General features: G+C 49.4%; 2 protein-coding genes across 22 annotated transcripts in view; one reads left to right on the top strand and one right to left on the bottom strand.

The window, feature by feature from the left end:
• Nucleotides 1-16,130, bottom strand: part of LOC112663878 (ral guanine nucleotide dissociation stimulator-like) — a 28,155-nt gene extending 12,025 nt beyond the window's left edge. For 2 of the 4 annotated variants that reach the window (XM_025466585.3, XM_025466684.3), the window contains exons 1-4: nucleotides 12,962-16,130; nucleotides 11,508-11,701; nucleotides 10,868-10,927; nucleotides 9,767-9,960 (exon numbers count right to left, since the gene is read on the bottom strand). In XM_025466585.3, the coding sequence (XP_025322370.1) occupies nucleotides 9,767-9,960; nucleotides 10,868-10,927; nucleotides 11,508-11,701; nucleotides 12,962-13,099 (586 nt within the window). In that variant the 5' untranslated portion in view covers nucleotides 13,100-16,130. Of the gene's footprint in view, nucleotides 1-9,513; nucleotides 9,547-9,766; nucleotides 9,961-10,867; nucleotides 10,928-11,507; nucleotides 11,702-12,961 lie in introns of all 4 variants that reach the window. The other 2 variants (XM_049095001.1, XM_049095002.1) reach the window with 2 other exon arrangements.
• The window catches only part of FRG1 (FSHD region gene 1), a 61,145-nt gene that overhangs the window by 23,644 nt on the left and 18,324 nt on the right, over nucleotides 1-19,177 (top strand). For 6 of the 18 annotated variants that reach the window (XM_049095009.1, XM_049095010.1, XM_049095019.1 and 3 more), the window contains one exon: nucleotides 124-194. The exons of 5 other annotated variants lie outside the window; for them this stretch is intronic. In XM_049095009.1, the coding sequence (XP_048950966.1) occupies nucleotides 124-194 (71 nt within the window). Of the gene's footprint in view, nucleotides 1-123; nucleotides 195-5,204; nucleotides 5,269-17,084; nucleotides 17,902-19,177 lie in introns of those variants that run through there. 7 more of the 18 variants (XM_049095014.1, XM_049095017.1, XM_049095012.1 and 4 more) reach the window with 4 other exon arrangements.

The following is a 19,177-nucleotide window of genomic DNA, read 5'->3' as shown; positions in this document are numbered from 1 at the left end:
TAAGTGTGAATCAATAATTCATAAATCTGTGTACAGCTTAAAAGAGGCTTGTAAGATTCCATCTTAGATGTTTAACATCAAATCAATATTTCTAAACTTATCTATATAAATTCTCTCCTACAGTAAGAAGAAAAAGAGCAAAGAGAAGAAGAGAAAAAGAGAAGAAGATGAAGAAACTCAACTTGATATTGTTGGTAAGTTTTCCATACTTTATTCTGGGAAAAGTTAATACTGCTGAGATGCCTTTAAAAATATTTTCCTAGTGGGACGTCTCGATGGCTCAGCAGCTGAGCGTCTGCCTTGGCTCCGGGAGTGATCCCGGGGTCCGATACAGTTCTGAGTCTTTGCTCCTAGTCTATGGTTTAACTTTTCATTTTATTAAATGGTATTTTTCTTAAAGCAAAAGTTTAAAAAATTGAAAAAAATTTTTCAATTATAATTTTTCAACTATAAGTTTTTTTTTAAGATTTTATTTATTCATGACAGACACAGAGAGAGAGGCAGAAACACAGGCAGAGGGAGAAGCAGGCTTCACCCAAGTGTCCCAGAAGTTTTTGGTTTTTATAAGATTCCATTTATTACTATTTTTCTGTTACATTACCATCTTATATCTTCAGTCTAAGAAGTTGTTGCTTACCCCAAGGTCATGAAGAAATTCTTCCACGTTTTCTTTATGAGGCTTCAGTTTTAGTTTCTCATTAGATCTATGATCTATCGTGGTTTATGTATACAATGGAATATTGCTCAGCCATTAGAAACGACAAATACCCACCATTTGCTTCAACGTGGATGGAACTGGAGGGTATTATGCTGAGTGAAGTAAGTCAGTCGGAGAAGGACAAACATTGTATGTTCTCTTTCATTTGGGGAATATAATTAATAGTGAAAGGGAATATAAGGGAAGGGAGAAGAAATGTGTGGGAAATATCAGAAAGGGAGACAGAACGTAAAGACTGCTAACTCTGGGAAACGAACTAGGGGTGGTGGAAGGGGAGGAGGGTGGGGGGTGGGGGTGAATGGGTGACGGGCACTGAGGGGGGCACTTGACGGGATGAGCACTGGGTGTTATTCTGTATGTTGGTAGACTGAACACCAATAAAAAATAAATTTATTTTAAAAAAAGATCTATGATCTATCTCATTAATTTTTAGTCTTGTGTGAATTAGGGATCAAAGTTCTTTTTTTCATTCTTTCATATTGATAACCAGTTGTTGTAGCACCACTGTTGAATAGACTTTCCTTTCTCCATTAAACTGCCTTAATACGTTTGTCAAAAATCATTTGACTTTATATGTGCTGATATATTTTTGGACTTTGTTCCATTGATTTGTCTGTTCTGTTGATATATTTGTCTTGATTACTGTCCCTTCGCAAGTTTTTGAAATCAGGAGGTCTTCAAGGTTCATCCATGTTACAGCATGTGTCAGTCTTCCTTTTAAGACTGATATTCCAGGCAGCCCAGGTGGCTCTGGGGTTGAGCACCTGCCTTTGGCCCAGGGCGTGACCCTGGAGACCCGGGATCGAGTCCCACATAGGGCTCCCTGCATGGAGCCTGCTTCTCCCTCTGCCTGTGTCTCTGCCTCTCTCTCTCTCTCTCTCTCTCTCTCTCTCTCTGTCTAATGAATAAATAAATAAAATCTTTAAAAAAAGAAAAAAAAAAAAGACTGATACTCCATTGTGTATATACTGCATTTATCCATTCATATTTCAATGAACACATGAGTTACTTCCACTTTTTGCCTATTGTGGATAATTCTGCGAGGAATATGGGTGTACAGATATCTCTTCAAGACTTTGGTTTCAGTTCTTTTGGGCATGTACCTAGAAGTGGAATTGCTGGATCATGACAGTAATGCCATTTTTAATTTTGTGAGAAACCACCATACTGTTTTGCATAGTTGCATTTTATATTTCCACCAGCACTGCACAGGGTTTCAATTTTTCCGTATCCTCACCAACATTTGTTATTTCTGGTTCTCTGATAATAGCCATCCTAGTGGGTATGAAATGGTATCTCATTATGGTTTATGCCTGTGTCTCTGCCTCTCTCCCCGTGTGTCTCTCATAAATAAATAAAAATCAGTATACACCACATTTTCTTTATCCATTTACCTTTGATGGACATCTGAGTTGCTCCCAGCCCTTGGCTATGATAAAGAATGCTTCTATGAGGATGGAGGTCTCTTGGCGACCCTGCTTTCAATTCTTTTGACTACACGTACCCCAGAAATAGGATTGCTGGATTATATGGTAGTTGTAGTTTTAATTTTTTTGAGGAACTCTCATACTGTTTACATAGTGGTTGCACCATGCTACATTCCTATCAGCAATGCACAAGTGTCCTGATTTCTCCATATCCTTGCCAACATTTTATTTTTTAACAGTGGTCATCCTAGTGGGTGTGAGGTGACCCTCATCGTGGTTGTGATTTGCCTTTTTTGATGGTTAGTGATGTGGAGCATCATTTCATAGGTTCATTGGCCATTTATACATCTTCTTTCAAGGAATGTCTGTACAGGCTCTTCGTCCTTTCTTCCATGGGCTACTTGTTGCCTTGTGACGAAGTTCGTAGGAGTTTTTTGTATGTTAACTTATTGTCAAATACATGGTTTGCACATATTTTTCCCATTCTATTCGTTGTCTCTTCACTCTCTAGATTGTATCCTTTGGTGCATTTGAAGTTTTATAGACCCCATTTGTCTATGTTTACTTGTTTGCTGGTGCTTTGGTATCGTAGTCAGGAAATCACTGCCAGGTCCGTGGATCCTGGGTGGCTCAGTCAGTAAGCATATGATTCAATGTCAGCTCAGGTCTTGATCTCAGGGTTGTGAGTTCAGGCCCCATATTAGGCTCCACCCTGGGTATGGAGCCTGTTTACAAAAAGAAAGAAATCATTGGCAGATCTAATATTGTGAATCTTTTCCTTATGTTTCCTTTCAAGCATTTTATCTATAAAATAGATATCTATTTTGGGGTTTTTTTTTAAACATTACTCTTACATATGTTTTCTCATTTTCAGTGTATGATTCTTTCACTTCTTTCATTAGTCTTGTTCCTGAATATCTTACCTTTTTCAGTGTTGTGGTAAATGGAGTTGTGTTCTTGAGTTCCACTTCAAATTGTTCATTGTTAACATCTAGAGATGCAACTGCTTCTTGGTGTGTTGGTTTTCATTTCTGCAACCTTGTTGAATTTGTTTACTGCTTCTAATTTTTTTAATCCTTACGATTTCTACGTATAAGATTATGGTATATGCAAATATGATTCTTCTTCTTCCTTTCCAGTTTGGATGTGTTTTGTTTCTTTTACTTGCCTAATTGCTCTGGCTAAGTTTTCTAGTACTATATTTGATGGAAAGGCCAGAGTAAAGAACTTTATTTTGATCCTATTTTTAGAGGAAAAGTTTGAGTCTTTTGCTATTTTGTACATTAGTTGGGATTTTTTTTTTCATATTTGGTCTTTATGATGTTTAGTTGGTTTACTTTTACTCCTAGTTTAGTAAGAGTTCTTTTCATGAAAGAGTATTAAGTCTCGTGAAGTGAAAACAATAAACAGCATACAAAGTCAGATGCTTTTACCATCTGAACCACCTAGGTGCCCCCCTTTGCACATTCTTTTTTTGTTTCTTAAATTACACTTAGGAATGAAATCATATGGTATTTGTGTTTCTCTGACTCACTTATTTCACTTAGCATTACTCTTTAGCTCCATGTACGTCATTCCAAATGACGAGATTTCATTCTTTTGTATAACTGAATAATACTCCATCGCATATGTACCACGTCTTCTTTATCCATTCATCTATTCTTTCTAGAGTTCCTTGAGAGATTTATATATATATATATTTTTTTTTTTTTCTGTATGTGTTTATAGCATTAAGCTCTCCTAGAAATCTTTTGCTGCAGCCTAAATGTTTTGGTATATTGGGTTTCCTTGTTTCATTTGTTTCAAGATACTATGTATTTATGTAAGAAAGAGAACCCAGGAGTGGGTGGGGGCAGGGGGAAAGGAGAGGGAGAATCTTAAGCAGGCGCCACACTCACTGCAGAACCCAGCACAGGGCTCGATCTCAAGATACTGAGATCATGATCTGAGCCAAATCAGGAGTCGAAGGCTTAACCAACTGAGCCACCCAGATGGCCTCAAGATGCTTTTTAATTTCCCCCTTAAGTTATTCTAGGAAAAAGTTTTTCTTCTTTGACCTGTTGGTTGTTAAGAGAACGTTGTTTCATAATTGGCTCTTTATACATCTGAGACTTCACTAATGTGGTGGTCACTGGCCAGGCACATGTGACAATTTACATTAAAATTAATTAAAATTATATAAAATTTTATATAATTGAGAAAATTCACTTTCTCAATCACACTCGCCATATATATCAGATATGTAATAACCACATACCATATTGGGCAGCACTAGTAGACAGTATTTCCTTTTTACGGTACGATCTATTGGAGTCTTGATATAGATAGAATAATAGTTGTCAACCAGGTGCAATTTTGTCCGCCATGGGACGTATGGCAATATCTGGAAACATGTTTGATTTCACAGGTAGGGGATCCGTGTTTTACTGGCACCTAGTGGGTGGAGTTCCGGAAAGCTGTTAAAATCCCGTAATTCACAGGACAGCCCCCCAACAAAGGCTCATCCGGCCCACATGCCAGTAGTTTTGACGGTGAAAACCTTTGACCTATAATATGTTTCAGCAGGACGTGGAGGGCTCGTTGTTTTTTCCCTCTGATTGGCCAGTTGACTAGACCCCCTCTGCTGTGTGTATTCAATCCATCCTCTGCTTACTGCTAGTGAACTTTAGGCTAAAAATGTGTTTTGGTATTCTTGGTTTTTTTTTTTTTTTTTTTTTTCACTTAAATGGTGGAGAAGGTCCTATTCCTTGCTAATTAGCATGCAATTTTTTTTAAAGTGAAATTGATAGTTAAGGTCCTTTACAATGAAAGAATACATATTTAATTTTATTTTTTTATTTTTTAAAGATTTTCTTTATTTATTCATGAGAAAGACACAGAGGGAGAGAGAGGCACAGACACAGGCAGAGGGAGAAGCAGGCTCCACGCAGAAGCCTGACGTGGGACTCGATCCTGGGTCTCCAGGATCACACCCTGGGCCGAAGGCAGTCACCAAACCACTGAGCCACCCGGGCGGCCCAGCATACAATTTTAAAAAATCGACTTTTGCTGTCTTACAGGTTCTTTGACTCTGCACATATAGACAAATCTCTGTTTCTGGCTCATCATGGCTTCCACTTCAAGGTAAGTGCCTTTGATGAAAGCCTTTATGAAGGGCCACACCCAGGACATTTTTAGCTCTTGGTCCTGCTGGCCTCACTAAGCATATGGTGTCTAGGAAAGAAAAAGGAGGAAGAGAGAGCACAAAAGGGAGACTGAGGAAAGATGAGGCAAGCAGGGTAGTGCATGTGGTATAGGTGAGGCTTTGTAGCTCCAGGGTCTGCACTGTGTCTGAAAATGTGATTTATTTCTCTCATCTTATTTTTTTTTTAAGATTTATATTATATATAAATCAGAGAGAGGGAGAGAGAGCACAAGTGGGAGTTAGAGAGAGAGGGAGAACACGCTCCAGATTGAGCACGGAGCCCGATGTGGGACTCGACCTCATGACCCCGAGATCAGGATCCAAGCTGAAACCAACAGTTGGTCACATAACTGACTGTGCCATCCAGGCGCCCCCTCCTCATCTTTTAATGCACAAGGTGCTTGCTACTGGACTACCATGGTCCCTGCAAGCTTTACCATTCCATGAGTCTTCTTTCCTTATTTTTTTCAAGTTTTTACTTAAATTCTAGTTAGTTAACATATACTGTAATATTGGTTCAAGACTAGTGTTTAGTGATTCATCACTTACCTATAACACCCAGTGCTCATCACAAGTGCCCTCCTCACTGCCAATCACCACGCCAATCCCATGCCCTCCTTCCCTCCAGCAAGCCTGTTGTTCTCTGTACTAAAGAATCTCTTATAGTATACCTCCCACTCTTTTCCTTCCTTCCCCATATTCGTTTGTTGTTGTTGTTGTTGTTGTTGTTTTCTTGTTGTTGTTGTTTTAATTCCACGTATGAGTGAAATCATCTGGTATTTTCTCTGAATGACTGACTTTGCTTAACATATAGAATACACTCTAGGTCCTTTCTTTGGTGTTAGTAGTGATCTCTCCTTTCTCATCATGATTTTATTAGTTTGAGTGTTTTCTGTCTTCTTTTAAATAAGGCTGGCTAATGGTTTATCTACCTTCTTAATTGTTTCAAAGAACCAACTCCTGGTTTTGTTGATCTTTTCCACAGTTCTTCTGGTCTCTATTTCATTGAGTTCTGCTCGAGTCTTTTTTAACCCTCTTCTTCTGCTGGGTGTTGGATCTATTTGCTGTCTTTCACCAGCTCCCTTAGGTGGAAGGTTAGCTTTTCTATTTGAGTTTTTTCCAGTTTTTGGATGGATGCTTGTATTGCGATGTATTTCCCCCTCAGGACTGCTTTTGCTGTATCCCAAAGATTTTGAATGGTGGTGTCTTCATTCTCATTAGTTTCCATGAATCTTTTTAATTCTTCTCTAATTTCGTGGTTGACCCTTTCACCTTGTAGCAGGATGGTCCTTAACCTCCACGTATTTGAAATCCTTCCAAACTTCTTCTTGTGATTTAGTTCTAGTTTCAAAGCATTATGGTCTGAAAATACACAGGGTCGATCCCAATCTTTTGGTATCAATTAAGACCTGATGTGTGACCCAGTTTGTGGTCTCTTCTGGAGAAAGCCCCACGTGCACTTGAGAAGAATGTGTATTCAGTTGCGTTTGCATGTAAAGTTCTATAAATATCTGTGAAATCCATCTGGTCCAGTGTATCATTTAAAGCTCCTGTTTCTTTGGAGATGTTGTGCTTAAAAGACCTGTGGATTGCAGAAAGCGCTCCATTGAAGTCACCAAGTATAAGTGTATTATTATCTAAGTATGTCTTAACTTTGGTTATTAATCGATTGATATACTTGGCGGCTCACGCATCCGGGCCATAAATATTCGTGATTGTTAGGTCCTCTTGTTGGATAGATCCTTTAAGTATGATATAGTGTCCCTCTTCACCTCTCACTACAGTCTTTGGGACAAACTTTAATTTATCTGATATAAGGATGGCTACCCCTGCATTTAGTGAGGACTATTTGAATGGTACACAGTTCTCCAACCTTTTATTTTCAGGCTGTAGGTGTCCTGATGTCTAAAATGAGTCTCTTGGAGACAGCAAATGGATGGGTCTTGCCTTTTTTTATCCAGTCTGAAACCCTGCGTCCTTTTGATGGGGTCATTAAGCCCATTCACGTTCAGAGTTACTATTGACAGATATGGATTTAGTGTCATCATGATACCTATTCAGTCCCTGTTTTTGTGGATTGTTTCCTTGGACTTCCCCTTTCTTTTACAGGGTCCCCCCTTAATATTTCTGGCAGAGCCGGCTTGGTGGTCACATATCCTGTCAGTTTCTGCCTCTCTTGGAAGCTCTTTATCTCTCCTTCTATTCTGAATGAGAGCCTTGCTGGATAAAGTATTCTTGGCTGCAGGTTCCTCTCATTTAGGACCCTGACTGTATCCTGCCGGCCCTTTCTCACCTCCCAGGTCTCTGTGGAGAGGTCTGCTGTTGTCCTAAAGCTTCTCCCCATAAAAGTTAGTGATTTCTTGTCTCTTGCTGCATTAAGGATCTTCTCTTTATCTTTGGAATTTGCAAGTTCCAGTATTAAATGTTAAATGTTGAGCGGTTTTTATGGATTTAAGGGGGGTGGGGGTGATCTCTCTAGCTCCTGGATCTAAATGCCTGTTTCCCTTCCCAAGTTAGGAAAGTTTTCAGCTATGATTTGTTCAAATACATAATCTGGACCTCTGTCCCTTTTGGCGCCCTCGGGAACCCCAATTAAACGTAGATTTTTCCTTCTGAGGCTGTCATTTATTTCCCTTAACCTATCCTCATGGTCTCTTAATTGTCTTTCTTTTCTTCCCTCAGTTTCCGCCCTTGCCATCAACTTGTCTTCTGTGTCACTCACTCGTTCTTCTCCCTCGTTAACCCTGGTCGTTAGGACCTCCAGTTTGGATTGCATCTCATTTAACTGATTTTTAATTTCGGGCTGATTAGATCTAAATCCTACAGTCATGAAGTCTCTTGAGTCCTTTATGCTTTTTTCTAGAGCCACCAGTAGCTTTATAACTGTGCTTCTGAATTGGCTTTCTGACATTGAATTGTAATCCAAATGTTGTAACTCTGTGGGAGAGAGGACTGTTTCTGATTTCTTTCTTTGGAGGTGAGTTTTTCCTTCTAGCCATTTTACTCAGTGCGGAGTGGCCAAAAACAAGTTGTACTGGAATAACGAGAAAGAGAGAGAGAGAGAAAAAAAGAAAAGAAGAAATAAAAAAGAATTAAAAAGGGGGTGGGGGTGGGGAAACAACAGAAACAAACAGAAAAGAAAAAAACAAGGGGGAGTATCCTCTGATTCTATATACTGTAAATCCCTCGGCTTCCCCTGGAACTTTCCAGTGCTGCTTGGTCAATACCTTGCTTTTCCCCTGACCTTCTAGCTGGTCTTCTGAGGGAGGGGCCTGCTGTGCTGATTGTCGGGTGTGTGCACCTGGGGAGCTGCCCAGGCCCCTGCCAGGTGTATGGCTCAGTGGGAGTTGTTTATCTGTGAGGCCCCTGCTCAGTCCCAGGTACAGGGTGACACCAGGAGGGACAACAACAGTGGGGGCGGCCAGCTGTGCAGCTCTGGAGTCAGCTCCCGCAGTGACTACTGCAGCTCCCAGTGTGCAGGGGCCTGGATGCTCCAGGGGCGGGCCCGCCGATCTGTACAGCTCGGGCCGCCCGGGGGCAGGAGCCACCTGGCTGTCCTGTGTCCTCCCGGCCTCTGCCTGACCTGGGGGAGCACCCGATCCTGGGCTGTGTCCCCCGGCGCCCTGGGCTCTGGGACCTGTGACACTGTGAATGGACCTAAAGTGTAGGTCCACGATGTATAATTTAAAAGCATCAGAGTGAATTTTGTTTGAAGTTAACTTATACTTTATTACAATAAAACTCATAAGCCATTTTACAGGTTAAAGAAAAACTCAAAATATAGAAACAGTGAAATGACACGGGAAGGGCAAGCCTCCGTTGGGCTGCAGGCATGACGAGCCCCGCGGTGGGAGCTGGGGCGGGCTCCCGAGGTGGTCAGGGGGCTGCGCAGAGGTTGAAGCCAGTTGTCCCGGAGGCAATTGGCGGCTCTGGCACTCTGGGGACCCCGATTGCAGGTGCCAGGGCCTGCTCCTCCTCCGGGGTGGCCGCAGGTGCACGTGGCTCGTCCAGGGCGCAGCCGTGATCTAGAGCAGTGACCACTATCTGCAGGGGCTTCGCCTCCCCAGCTGGCACCTCAGCTGGGGCCAAGCCCTCAGCCCCAGCAGCCAGGGCGGCCTCGAGCACTTCAGGCCCATCCGAGGCAGCAGGCCCCACAGTTGGGGCTGGGGCGGGCTCCGGAAGTGCTTCAGGGTCTTTTGCTCGGGCCGAAGCTGTAGCTCCAAGAAGACAAGGTATCACCACCAGGACGGACTTTCCACGTCCCTCCCAAATCAAGGACACTCTTCCAACCGCTCAAAGAGCCCTGGGAGGTGTCCACAGCCTGCAGCTCGTGGGGATGGGGTGTGAGCCGAACCCCTGCTCCCGGCCCAGCTGCACGGACGCTGGATCCGTGGGGCCCACCCTGTCCCCAGCTCGGCCACCCCCAGGCCTCCTCACCCCCAGCCTCTGGCTCCGCTGCATGGAGGCGTCTGAGTTGTTGCAGGTAACGCCGGGCACGGAGCTCCACGTCTGTGCCTGGCATGCGCTGCCTTATGAATTCCAGAATCTTCTTCAGGGAGGCAGATTGGGGGAGCCGACAAAAGTCCTCCTGATAATAGTCCATCCATATCTCCAGGATGCAGCAGATGGCCCTGGGGAGGGACAGGTGGGCACAGGGGTCAGAAGACAGGGCTCCCTCACACCGAGGTGTCCCGGGGAAGCCCTGCAGGACCCGGGGCCTCGGCCTCCCGTGCGGGGCTGTCAGAGGCCAGTCCTGCTCCTCGTCCACCTGCCACCTGGCGGTCCTGCCTGCCACAGGCCTGCTCCCCGAGGAGGGGCTGGCACGAAGCCTCTGTGCGGGGGAGCCCACGCCCAGCGGTGTGACCATCACGGTCTTTGCTGGGAAGCGGGGCTCCCTCCTCAGCCTGGCTCCCTGCCCACTTGCCCCTTGAATCCACCGGCAGGCGTCCGGGGACGGGGGGCGTCTGGCCTGTCATTGCCCTCACTGCACACACTGTCGCTCTGGGAAGGTCCAAGCCAGGAGGGCTCGGGCTCTGTGTCCTGCCAGGCCTTGCCAGGAGCCACCCGGGACCTCCACTTTCCCTCCCTGTGGCTCTGCGCTGCCTCCCTCATGAGGGGCCCCGGGGGGTGTCCTTCCACTGACTCTAATCTGCCGTCTCCCACGGGGCCAGGGCCACCGGGTCTGTGAGCCCTCAATGGCCCTCGTGGCAACCTGCTGTGCACTGGGTCCAGGTGCCACCAGATTGGGGAGTGCGATGCTCCCCACCCCCTCTGCTCTGGGTCCCAGGTGTGGGGCAGACAGAGGGCTGGGAGGGGCGGGCATGGAGAAAGTCTCCCTTAGGGGTCCCAGTGCTCTCCCACCAAGCCCACACCCTATTCACGGCTCTCCTTTCCTCCATTCCTGAAGGGCCCTTAGACCTTTACCCCGTCACGGGAATTGCAGATGTGTGGGGTGAGGGTCCAGCACCCCCGGCCCACAGCCCCCTCGCTGCCCTCCTGGAGAGGGAAGGCCCTCGGGCAGGGGCCGGAGTCACTCACAGTTTCCAGCGCTGCAGGACCGCGTCGTCGCCACCACACGCAGCTGCGATGCACCCATATCTAGGGGAGGGCGGGGGCATCCCACGAATCATCCTGTGGCCGCGACCTCTCACCGTGGGGGCTGTCACCTCTGACCCCCGACTAGGCCGGAGCCCCGGGGGCCGTCAGCTCTGTGCGGGGGGCCACGGGCAGCCCCCGGAGGAGCGCCCGCACCTGCCGGGGCCTCCTGAATGCTTGAGCATGAAAGGCTCCGGCCAGGCCCACGGCCGATATCTGAGTGGGCCTGGGCGCCCGGGGACCCCGGGGTCCCCCTGTGTGGTTGCCCCAGGACACAGCCCCCCGATGGACTCTCCAACCTCCCTTTCAATGGGAAAAGAGGCCAGCTCAGGACCCCGGTGACGGTGGGGAGGAGGCACAGGCCCCGTCACGGGGGAGGAGGACGGCTGCGGAGCACAGGCACAGCCCCTCTGGCCGACCCGCCACAGGCCGGGACCCGGGGCTGCCCTCCGGGACCCCACTGTGCCCTGGGTGACTCTGCTCCAGGCGGGGGAGCGGCCCGAGGCCGGGCAGCTCAGAACCATTCCCAGCCTCCCCACCAGCAGGTGGCCCACCCCTGGGCTGCGGAGGCGCAGGTGCTCACTTCGTAAACAGCAGATCCAGCACCTCGTCGGTGGTGGCAAATCCATGACAGTTGTCTAAAAAGATGAAAACGGAGATGACATCCCTGCGCAGCAAGGCGGGCAGCAGTTGTTGGAATTCCTGCTCCAGCAGCTCCGTCCGGCTGGGCTTCGTCGGGCAGATGGGAGGCGCCTTCCCGGCCGAGGCCCTTGCACCCTGAGTTGGGACAGAGGGGACGTGCATGGAGCCGCCGGGAGGCCTGGGGTGGGAGCGCAGCCCGCAGCCCGAGCTCTCGGGGGCCGTGGGGGGCAGGAGTGCCCACGGCAGGAACCCGGGCCTTGATGCCTGTGGCTCAGTCACTTAGCCTCTGACTCTGGGCTGTGGCTCGGGTCGTGGCCTCAGCACCCTGGGATCCCGCCCTGGCAGGCCCTGCGCTTGGGGCCCAGTCTGCTTCAGGAGCCTGGGTCTCCCTCTCCCCTCCCTGCTCTCTGCCTGTCTCTTACACAAACAAGACAAACTATCCGATAAAGAAACAATCTTAGAGGATAAATGTTCAAAAAAGTTTGGATCAGTACAAGGACCTCAAGAGACACAGAGAGACAGAGACCGAGAGAGACAGACACACAGACAGAGGGAGAAGCAGCCCTGGTGCAGAGAGCCCGAGGCGGGACTCGATCCCGGGCCTGCGGGGTCAGGGCCTGGGCGGAAGGCAGGCGCTAAACCCCTGGGCGACCAGGCCGCCCCTGAAGGCTCTGCTCTGGTATTCCTACACCTCTGTGCACAGGGACTCTGCATCTGGCCCAGGCAGGGGCAGGGCCCTGGGGCAAGTGTGGGGAGCAGGGGAATGCAGACTCATGTGGGAGCAGGAGTGTAGGGGGGAGCCCAGGGGAGTAGCAGGCTGGCTTCTGGGACCCGGGGCCCTTCGTGCCGCATCGGGGACCCGGGTGTCGGGGGTGCCCCGGCCCCTGCACTCATTTGAGCCCGCGCTGGCCTCTGTTAGCTGCGCAGGGCACTTCCCAGTTCCTCGAGGCGGTGGGGCAGAGCACCCCTTCCTCCCGCTCGCGCCCCCTGTCCCGGGTGGAGCTCTGTGGAGACAGTGCCCGGCAGCCAGGCAGGAGGCCTCAGCGCCCGGTCCGGCCGCCTCGGCTGGGCCGCACCCCCAGCGGCCCCCATCCAGACACACCACAGCGCAGGCGGCACCCCCCTCCCCCAAGGAGAGCAAAGGGATCGGCTGCAGGGCCTCGGGGGGACTCTTACTCGGCGGGTAAGAGGACCTCAGGAGCCCTGTTTGCACCCTGCCCACCTTGACCTCAGGGTGACCCTGAAGGGATCACCGGGGAACCTGCCGCCCTGCAATGTCCCCCAGCCTGGATGCACCTGCCCACACATCCCTGTTTCCCGGAAGCTGAAGAGGAGGGGATGGGGCCACCCAGGATGGCTGGCACAGGGGGCCTGGCCTGGCCTGCTCTGGCTTACCTGACGGCGCCTCCTGATAAACGCCCTGAGGCGTTGGTTTTTATGCTGGAGCCAAAGCCTACAGCATTGGAACAAGCGGCACCCCTGGGGTTCCTGGGAGCCAGAGCCCCCAGAGGTGGGCCGGCAGCAGGAGAACATCTTCCAGGAGCGGATGTCTCCAGCCAAGTGAGCCTGAGGTGGGGCTGCACTAGATGCGGTTGCCTGGTCACGGGGGTTCCAAGTTCTGTTGGGCTCTGTGTCACGGGAGTGACCTCACTTCCTGGGACCCCCTCCCTGACCCACTCCTGGAGGAAGCTGCAGGGGCGGCGCTCGGGGCTGCCGACGGCTCCCCCGTCCCTGCAGGCGATGGCCTGTGCACACAGTGACACACCCGCACCCCTGTCCACAGGCCCCAGGGAAGGACTGTGTGCAGCCAGGGCCCCAGCCTGGACACACGCCTGCGTTCAGACACAACTTTCCATTCTTCCCCGGTTTTGACCCCAGAGAAGCCGTTGTGCCCGTCGGGGATGGTCTGCATCTTGCCCGTGGGACAGGGATTATCCTAGCGGGTGCTTCCTCCAGACGTCCCCAGGCCACTGTGGCATCATATCTATGACATTGGAGGCGGGTGTCACATGCGGGAAATACCTCCAACCACATGTTCTTCCTTGGTGTGTACATGCGCCCAGGCCCACGAGGTCCATGTGCACACACGTGGGCACCAGTTCTCTCATACTGGAGGCCCAGAAGATGACAGTCCCACCGGGGGAGGCATGGGCAATAGCTCCCCACGATCCTAGGCTCCTGAATCCAAGGCAAACCCTACAGAAGGTGTCAGAGTCTCGGCCTAGAAGGTGTGAGGCCGTCCTTATCCTGAACCCCTGCCTGTCGTGTGTTATGGGCCCTTCCCTCCTTCCCACTGGGTGAGCTGTGGACAGCGGTGCACCCAGTGGGTCGCCCTGACCTGGGCTCTAGGGAACCTGCTGTCAGCCACAGAACTGAAAGTAGACAGGAGGCACTGACTCTCCGGCTTGACCCCCAACTGAACTGAAAGCACGTTGTGTGTCCACGTACACTGACAGAGAAACAGAGACACGGATATAAATGTAGACACAGATGCAGAACTAGGAAGTTAGCAGAGGAGAAGCAACATCACTGAAGATCATTAAATAAAAAAAGAAAGACAGCTGAGTCTCGAATGGAGAAAAATGGAGTAATTAAAATAGAATCATGAAAAAATAATTCATCAAACCGAAAAGCAGAGAGAGGGATAAAGAAGAAGGAGCACTTTGGTGACACAAAGAAACGGCAAGCCTCGAATGTAAGGGTGATCGTGCCTCACGGACTCCATGGAACCTAAGTTGGGCAACAAGCAGCACCTTCCAGCAAAGGCCTAAGCGAATTATTTTCTGTTGTTGTTTTTTATTTAAAGATTTTTATCTCTTTATTCATGAGAGTGACAGAGAGTGAGAGAGGCAGAGACATAGGCCGAGGGAGAAGCAGGCTCCATGCAGGAAGCCTGATGGGGGACTCGATCCCGGATCCCAGGATCAGGCCCTGGGCCGAAGGTGGATGCTCAGCTCAGCCCCTGAGTCACCTGGGGGTCTAGACTAAGCTAATGAAAATGTACAAGGGATTGTGTCATACTGTGTTTGTAAGGGGGTAAAATTTCTCTTTACTAAGAAAGCGAGGGCAGCCCGGGTGGCTCAGCGGTTTAGCACCGCCTTCGGTCCAGGGCCTGATCCTGGGGACCCGAGATCAAGTCCCCCCTCGGGTTCCCTGCATGGAGCCTGCTTCTCCCTCTGCCTGTGTCTCTGCCTCTCTCTCTCTCTCTCTCACTGTGTGCCTATCATAAATAAAAAATAAAAAAAAATTTAAAAAAAAAAAAGAGTCATGGCTCGAGTAAAAGGGTTTTGGTATCACACCACTGATCACACTGTTTTGTGCCAGTCTTAGCATATCAATATGCTAATATCAATATACCACTCTTGTGTTTGGACCCGCTAATGTGCTTCTTATTATGATTTCAAGATGCCCTTCAAGAACAATGGGAAACTTTGAAACAATAGAGATTTATTATTTATAAGACCTGGAAATCACACAGCACACCTGGAACCACATAGCGAGGTCACACAGGGCAGGGGGAAGGAGGATGGCGAGCATACAAGTATGCACAGGCAGGTTTTCTGCTTTTATCAGAGCCAAGTGTGGGGGGCTAGGGTTTTATAGGCTCACTCTTTATTAGAAAATTTAAAATATAAGAGTGTGGAATTTAAAGCTCAGGAAGAGAAAAGGCAAGTGGCCCAAATGGTCACTTATTGAAATCAACCAAGTTCACAAAGGAGCCTAGGGGGCAGTGGGGCTGGCTCTTTGTCTAGTCTTGTGGTTGGCAATGTGTTTATTTGAAATAACTATCTTTTGTCAGTTACTCGTATTACCAAAAAAAAAAAAAAATAGCCAAAGCTCATGGCTTATATCGCATTGCCAAGTGCTGCAGAGTAACCATCCTGGAGTACCACTCTGTTCATCTGACCCCCCTGCAAAGTACCCTCACAATTGCTTCCTGATTATGCAAATTTTTCAGGTACAAAATGACCCAACTTTGCCTTCTCAATCCTGGATCCCACCACTGTAATCTACATGCCCTGTCTCCAACCAACTGGGCTATTCACTTCTCTTTTCACAACGCAGCACTCACCTAGCTCCTTGCCTTTGTCCATACTGGTGCCAACATGTTATCATCAAGCACATGGTGTTTTTGCAGAGACGGTTGGTAAATAAATAAGGAATGGGCCTCCAGTGGCCTCCATGATAATATATTATTCCTCACCCCTCTGATTTTCCTCCTCCTGTTTTTCTACCACAACCCCTCCTATCTAGTCACACTCCTAAATGTTCCACTCTCTTCATTAACCCACAGCTGAACTTCAGGCTTTACAATCCTAACATGTTAACAGACATTTATGCGGGGTCTACTCTGAAGCAGGTACTGCACAAGGTATATAGGTGAAACAAAGACGAATAAGCTACTTATGTTCCTGCCCTGAAAAAGCACACAATTAACTACAGAATGAGAAATGCAGGATGCTTGGGGAGTGCAGGAGGGAATTTAAAGACAGTTTTTTGGAGTTTTAACCTGAAAAATAAAACTATCAGTTATTTTACTAGCAAAAAAATGGTTTTTTTCAGGAATAACAGAATTCCAATTCTGGACATGCAACAAACAAAGAGGAACATTATTTTGTGCAGAAGAAGAATGAAGCTGGGAGGGTTTTTTCCAAACAAAAGTCCATTGGGGGGGAAAAAATAGCAGAAGTCCAGGTCATGATGGTTTCCAAAGGGCTGAGTTGCAGGGGTAGTGGAGATGTTGTCAGAGATACGAAATACATCTTTCCCTTGCAGGAGCCTGTGATTGATGATTCTTTCCTGCTGCTGATTCTTCTGTTGGGCTCTTCATTGATAATTCTTTCTGTAATTAACCATAATTGATGTTGAGTGGTAAGGCTTCACCTCCTAACTTTCTCTTTTCTCCTCCTTTCCCTATTTTAGTGAGGTTCCACTAATTAATATTGTCTTAAACATTGGAAACCCTGGGGCCAAGTGAAGAGCATGGGAAAGAAGAAAGGGCAGGATTCCAGGGAGCAGAAGCAAACAGAGAGCATTCAGACATTTCCAACCATTTGGTGGGACTACGGTAGCAAAGGTTAGGTGGTGGGAAAAGAGGCCAGACTGTCAATAGTTTACTAAGCGATGCCGGGAGTTTCTCTCCTGAAAGTAATAGGTTGCCTTTAATAGATTTTTAGATTGGGGAATAATCAGCGAGTTCTCTAGAATGATCATTCAGGCAGCATTATCAGAGGTGGTTTGGAAGTGGGAGAAAAGGCAATCAGGGAAGTGAACTATCAAACTGTTGTAAGAGAGGCACCTGGGTGGCTGAGTTGGTGAAGGGTCAGCCTTCGGCTCAGGTCATGATCACAGAGTCCCAGAAGAGAGTCCCTGGTGGAGCCCCGGGATGGAGCCCCAGGAGGGAGCCCTACACGGAGCTCCGCCCCTCCCCCTGCTGTCGTTCTCTCTCTCTCCCTCCCTCTCAAATAAAAATAAAATGTTTTTTGAAACATTTTCTTTCTTTTTTTTTTTTTTTAAGAAACTGTCGGAAGATCCCGGAGCAGGCCGGAGACACGGTCGCGGGGGCTGGAGCGCCCCCCGAGGCCCCTGCTAGGCGGACAGACCTCTCGGGTCGTGAGTGTGCGCCTCGGCCTCCGCCGCACCTGCACCCGATTCCGACCGCGCTCGTGCCGTCTGCCCCCAAACTTATGCACTTAATTATCTTTTCCTGGACTCCCCAGTCGTTTCCTGCCCACCACTCCAGTCTCCCTAGATAACACAATAGGAATTGATGGGGTTGGAAGGGCTCGCAAGCCCTCGGAGGCCCAGCTCACGCCCAGGAAAGCGGGGGGGCGCTCCGGGAGCCCCATCACGGGGCTCATCACCCGGTCGCCTTCCCGGGACACGGAGCAGGACACCTCTAGCGCGCCCCCACAGCTGTCAGGCCCTCGGCGGCCGCCAGGGGGCGCGTCCGTTCCCCTCCCCATCCCCCCCCCCCCCCCCCCCCCGTTTTTTCTCTTTTGCGGAAACGCGAACCCGCGCTTCTCCAAAGCAAATGAACCCTGAGGTAATTCGGCCCTCTGCCGTCGCCGTAGCCCCAGACTGTAAACAGGAAGTAGGCGCCAAGAGGCGGGTGAAAAATAACGCCCGGGGCTCGGAGGCGCCGTCGCCTGCGCGCTCAGGGGGTCCCTGCGGTTCTGCGCGGGGAGGGCTTCCCTCGCCAGTCCCTCCTCCAGTGGAGGTCTCTTGCCGCTAGCCAGCTCTCCCCTCGGCGGACAGGGCGTCCCCCCAACCATGGCCGAATACTCGTACGTGAAGTCCACCAAACTCGTGCTCAAGGGAACCAAGGCCAAGAGGTAAGGCCAGAGCTGGCGCGGGAGACTCTGGGTCTCTTCCGACGGCGCCCCCGCCCCCCCCGCCCCCCCCGTGGGGAGGAGAGTCGAGTCTCGCGGAACTCGGGGTGTGAGGGAGCCGGGAACTCCGGCGCCCCGCCCTCGGGCCTGCTTCCGGCCGCGGGCTCTGTGGCTGCCGGGCAGCTCCGGGCGCTCGTGCGGGGCCGGCCTGACGGAGGAGACCTGAGGGCGCCACCGCGAGCCGCAGCTGCAGGCCCGGCCCCGGGTCAGGAGCCCCCCAGACCGCTGCTCGGCGCGTCCGCCTTAGTCTCGTGCTGCAGGTCGTGACAGCGACGTCTCCTGTTAGGGCTCGTTACTTCACGCCCGCCCCCCCGCCCAGTACTCCTTAAACGTCTCCCCTCAAAAAAAATCCTTCATTCCCCCCCCCACAAAAAAAACCCTTAATTAATCATCCCTCCCTCCCCCCGCCCAAAAAGAGCAAATCCTTAATTTTTTTAATACGATATGCAGATGTGCGTTTTGACAGGTATAGAATAAGCTCAAGTCCGCGTTCTCCGCAGTTACTAGTTTAGCAGTTTGTGGCAGGTCCGTTAATATCCTGGAGCTTCTATTTACTCATTCATTAGGGAAGATTAGCGGTAGGAGAACTGATGCTAGGGGGCAGCCCGGCGGCTCCGCGGCTTGGCGCCGCCTTGGGCCCGGAGCGTGACCCTGGTGACCCTGGAGTCCCGGGATCGGCCCCACGTCAGGCTCCCTGCACGGAGCCTGCTTCTCCCTCTGTCTGTGTCTCTGCCTCTCTCTCTGTCTTTCATTAATAAATAAATAAAATCTTAAAAAAAAAAAAAAAAAGAATTGCTACGAGGATTAGATGAGTTAACGCGTACAGTAAGCGGAACCAAATGCAAGGAGAAGGTCGTAGTGGTGATTTACGGTCGTTGGACTTTTTAGGAAAAAGTATCTGCCCGCCCAGATCTCCACCTCTCTTCTCTCTGGTAGATTTGCTCACGGTTGATCATTCATTACAGATGTTAATCTGAAGCTTGTCCTGCCTGGCTTTACAGGAGAGAGGGGAGAGTTAGCTTCTGAAAGCTTACGTTTCCATGAAAATACAAATAAGCGCATCTCATGCTCATCACAACTATCAATCTTCATTAACGCACGTAGATAGCACTTTCTGCCTGCCTAGAACAACTCTAAGCACTTTGAATACGACTTATTTGGAAACACCCCGGGTGTTGTTTTTTTTTTTTTTTTCTTTTTTTTTATTACTGAGATATGA

The sequence above is a fragment of the Canis lupus genome, chromosome 16 (genome assembly GCF_003254725.2).
Source record: "Canis lupus dingo isolate Sandy chromosome 16, ASM325472v2, whole genome shotgun sequence".
In the NCBI taxonomy this organism is placed as follows: domain Eukaryota; kingdom Metazoa; phylum Chordata; class Mammalia; order Carnivora; family Canidae; genus Canis; species Canis lupus.
Note: the sequence above shows the minus strand (reverse complement) of the source record. Positions and strands in the feature narration are given on the sequence as shown.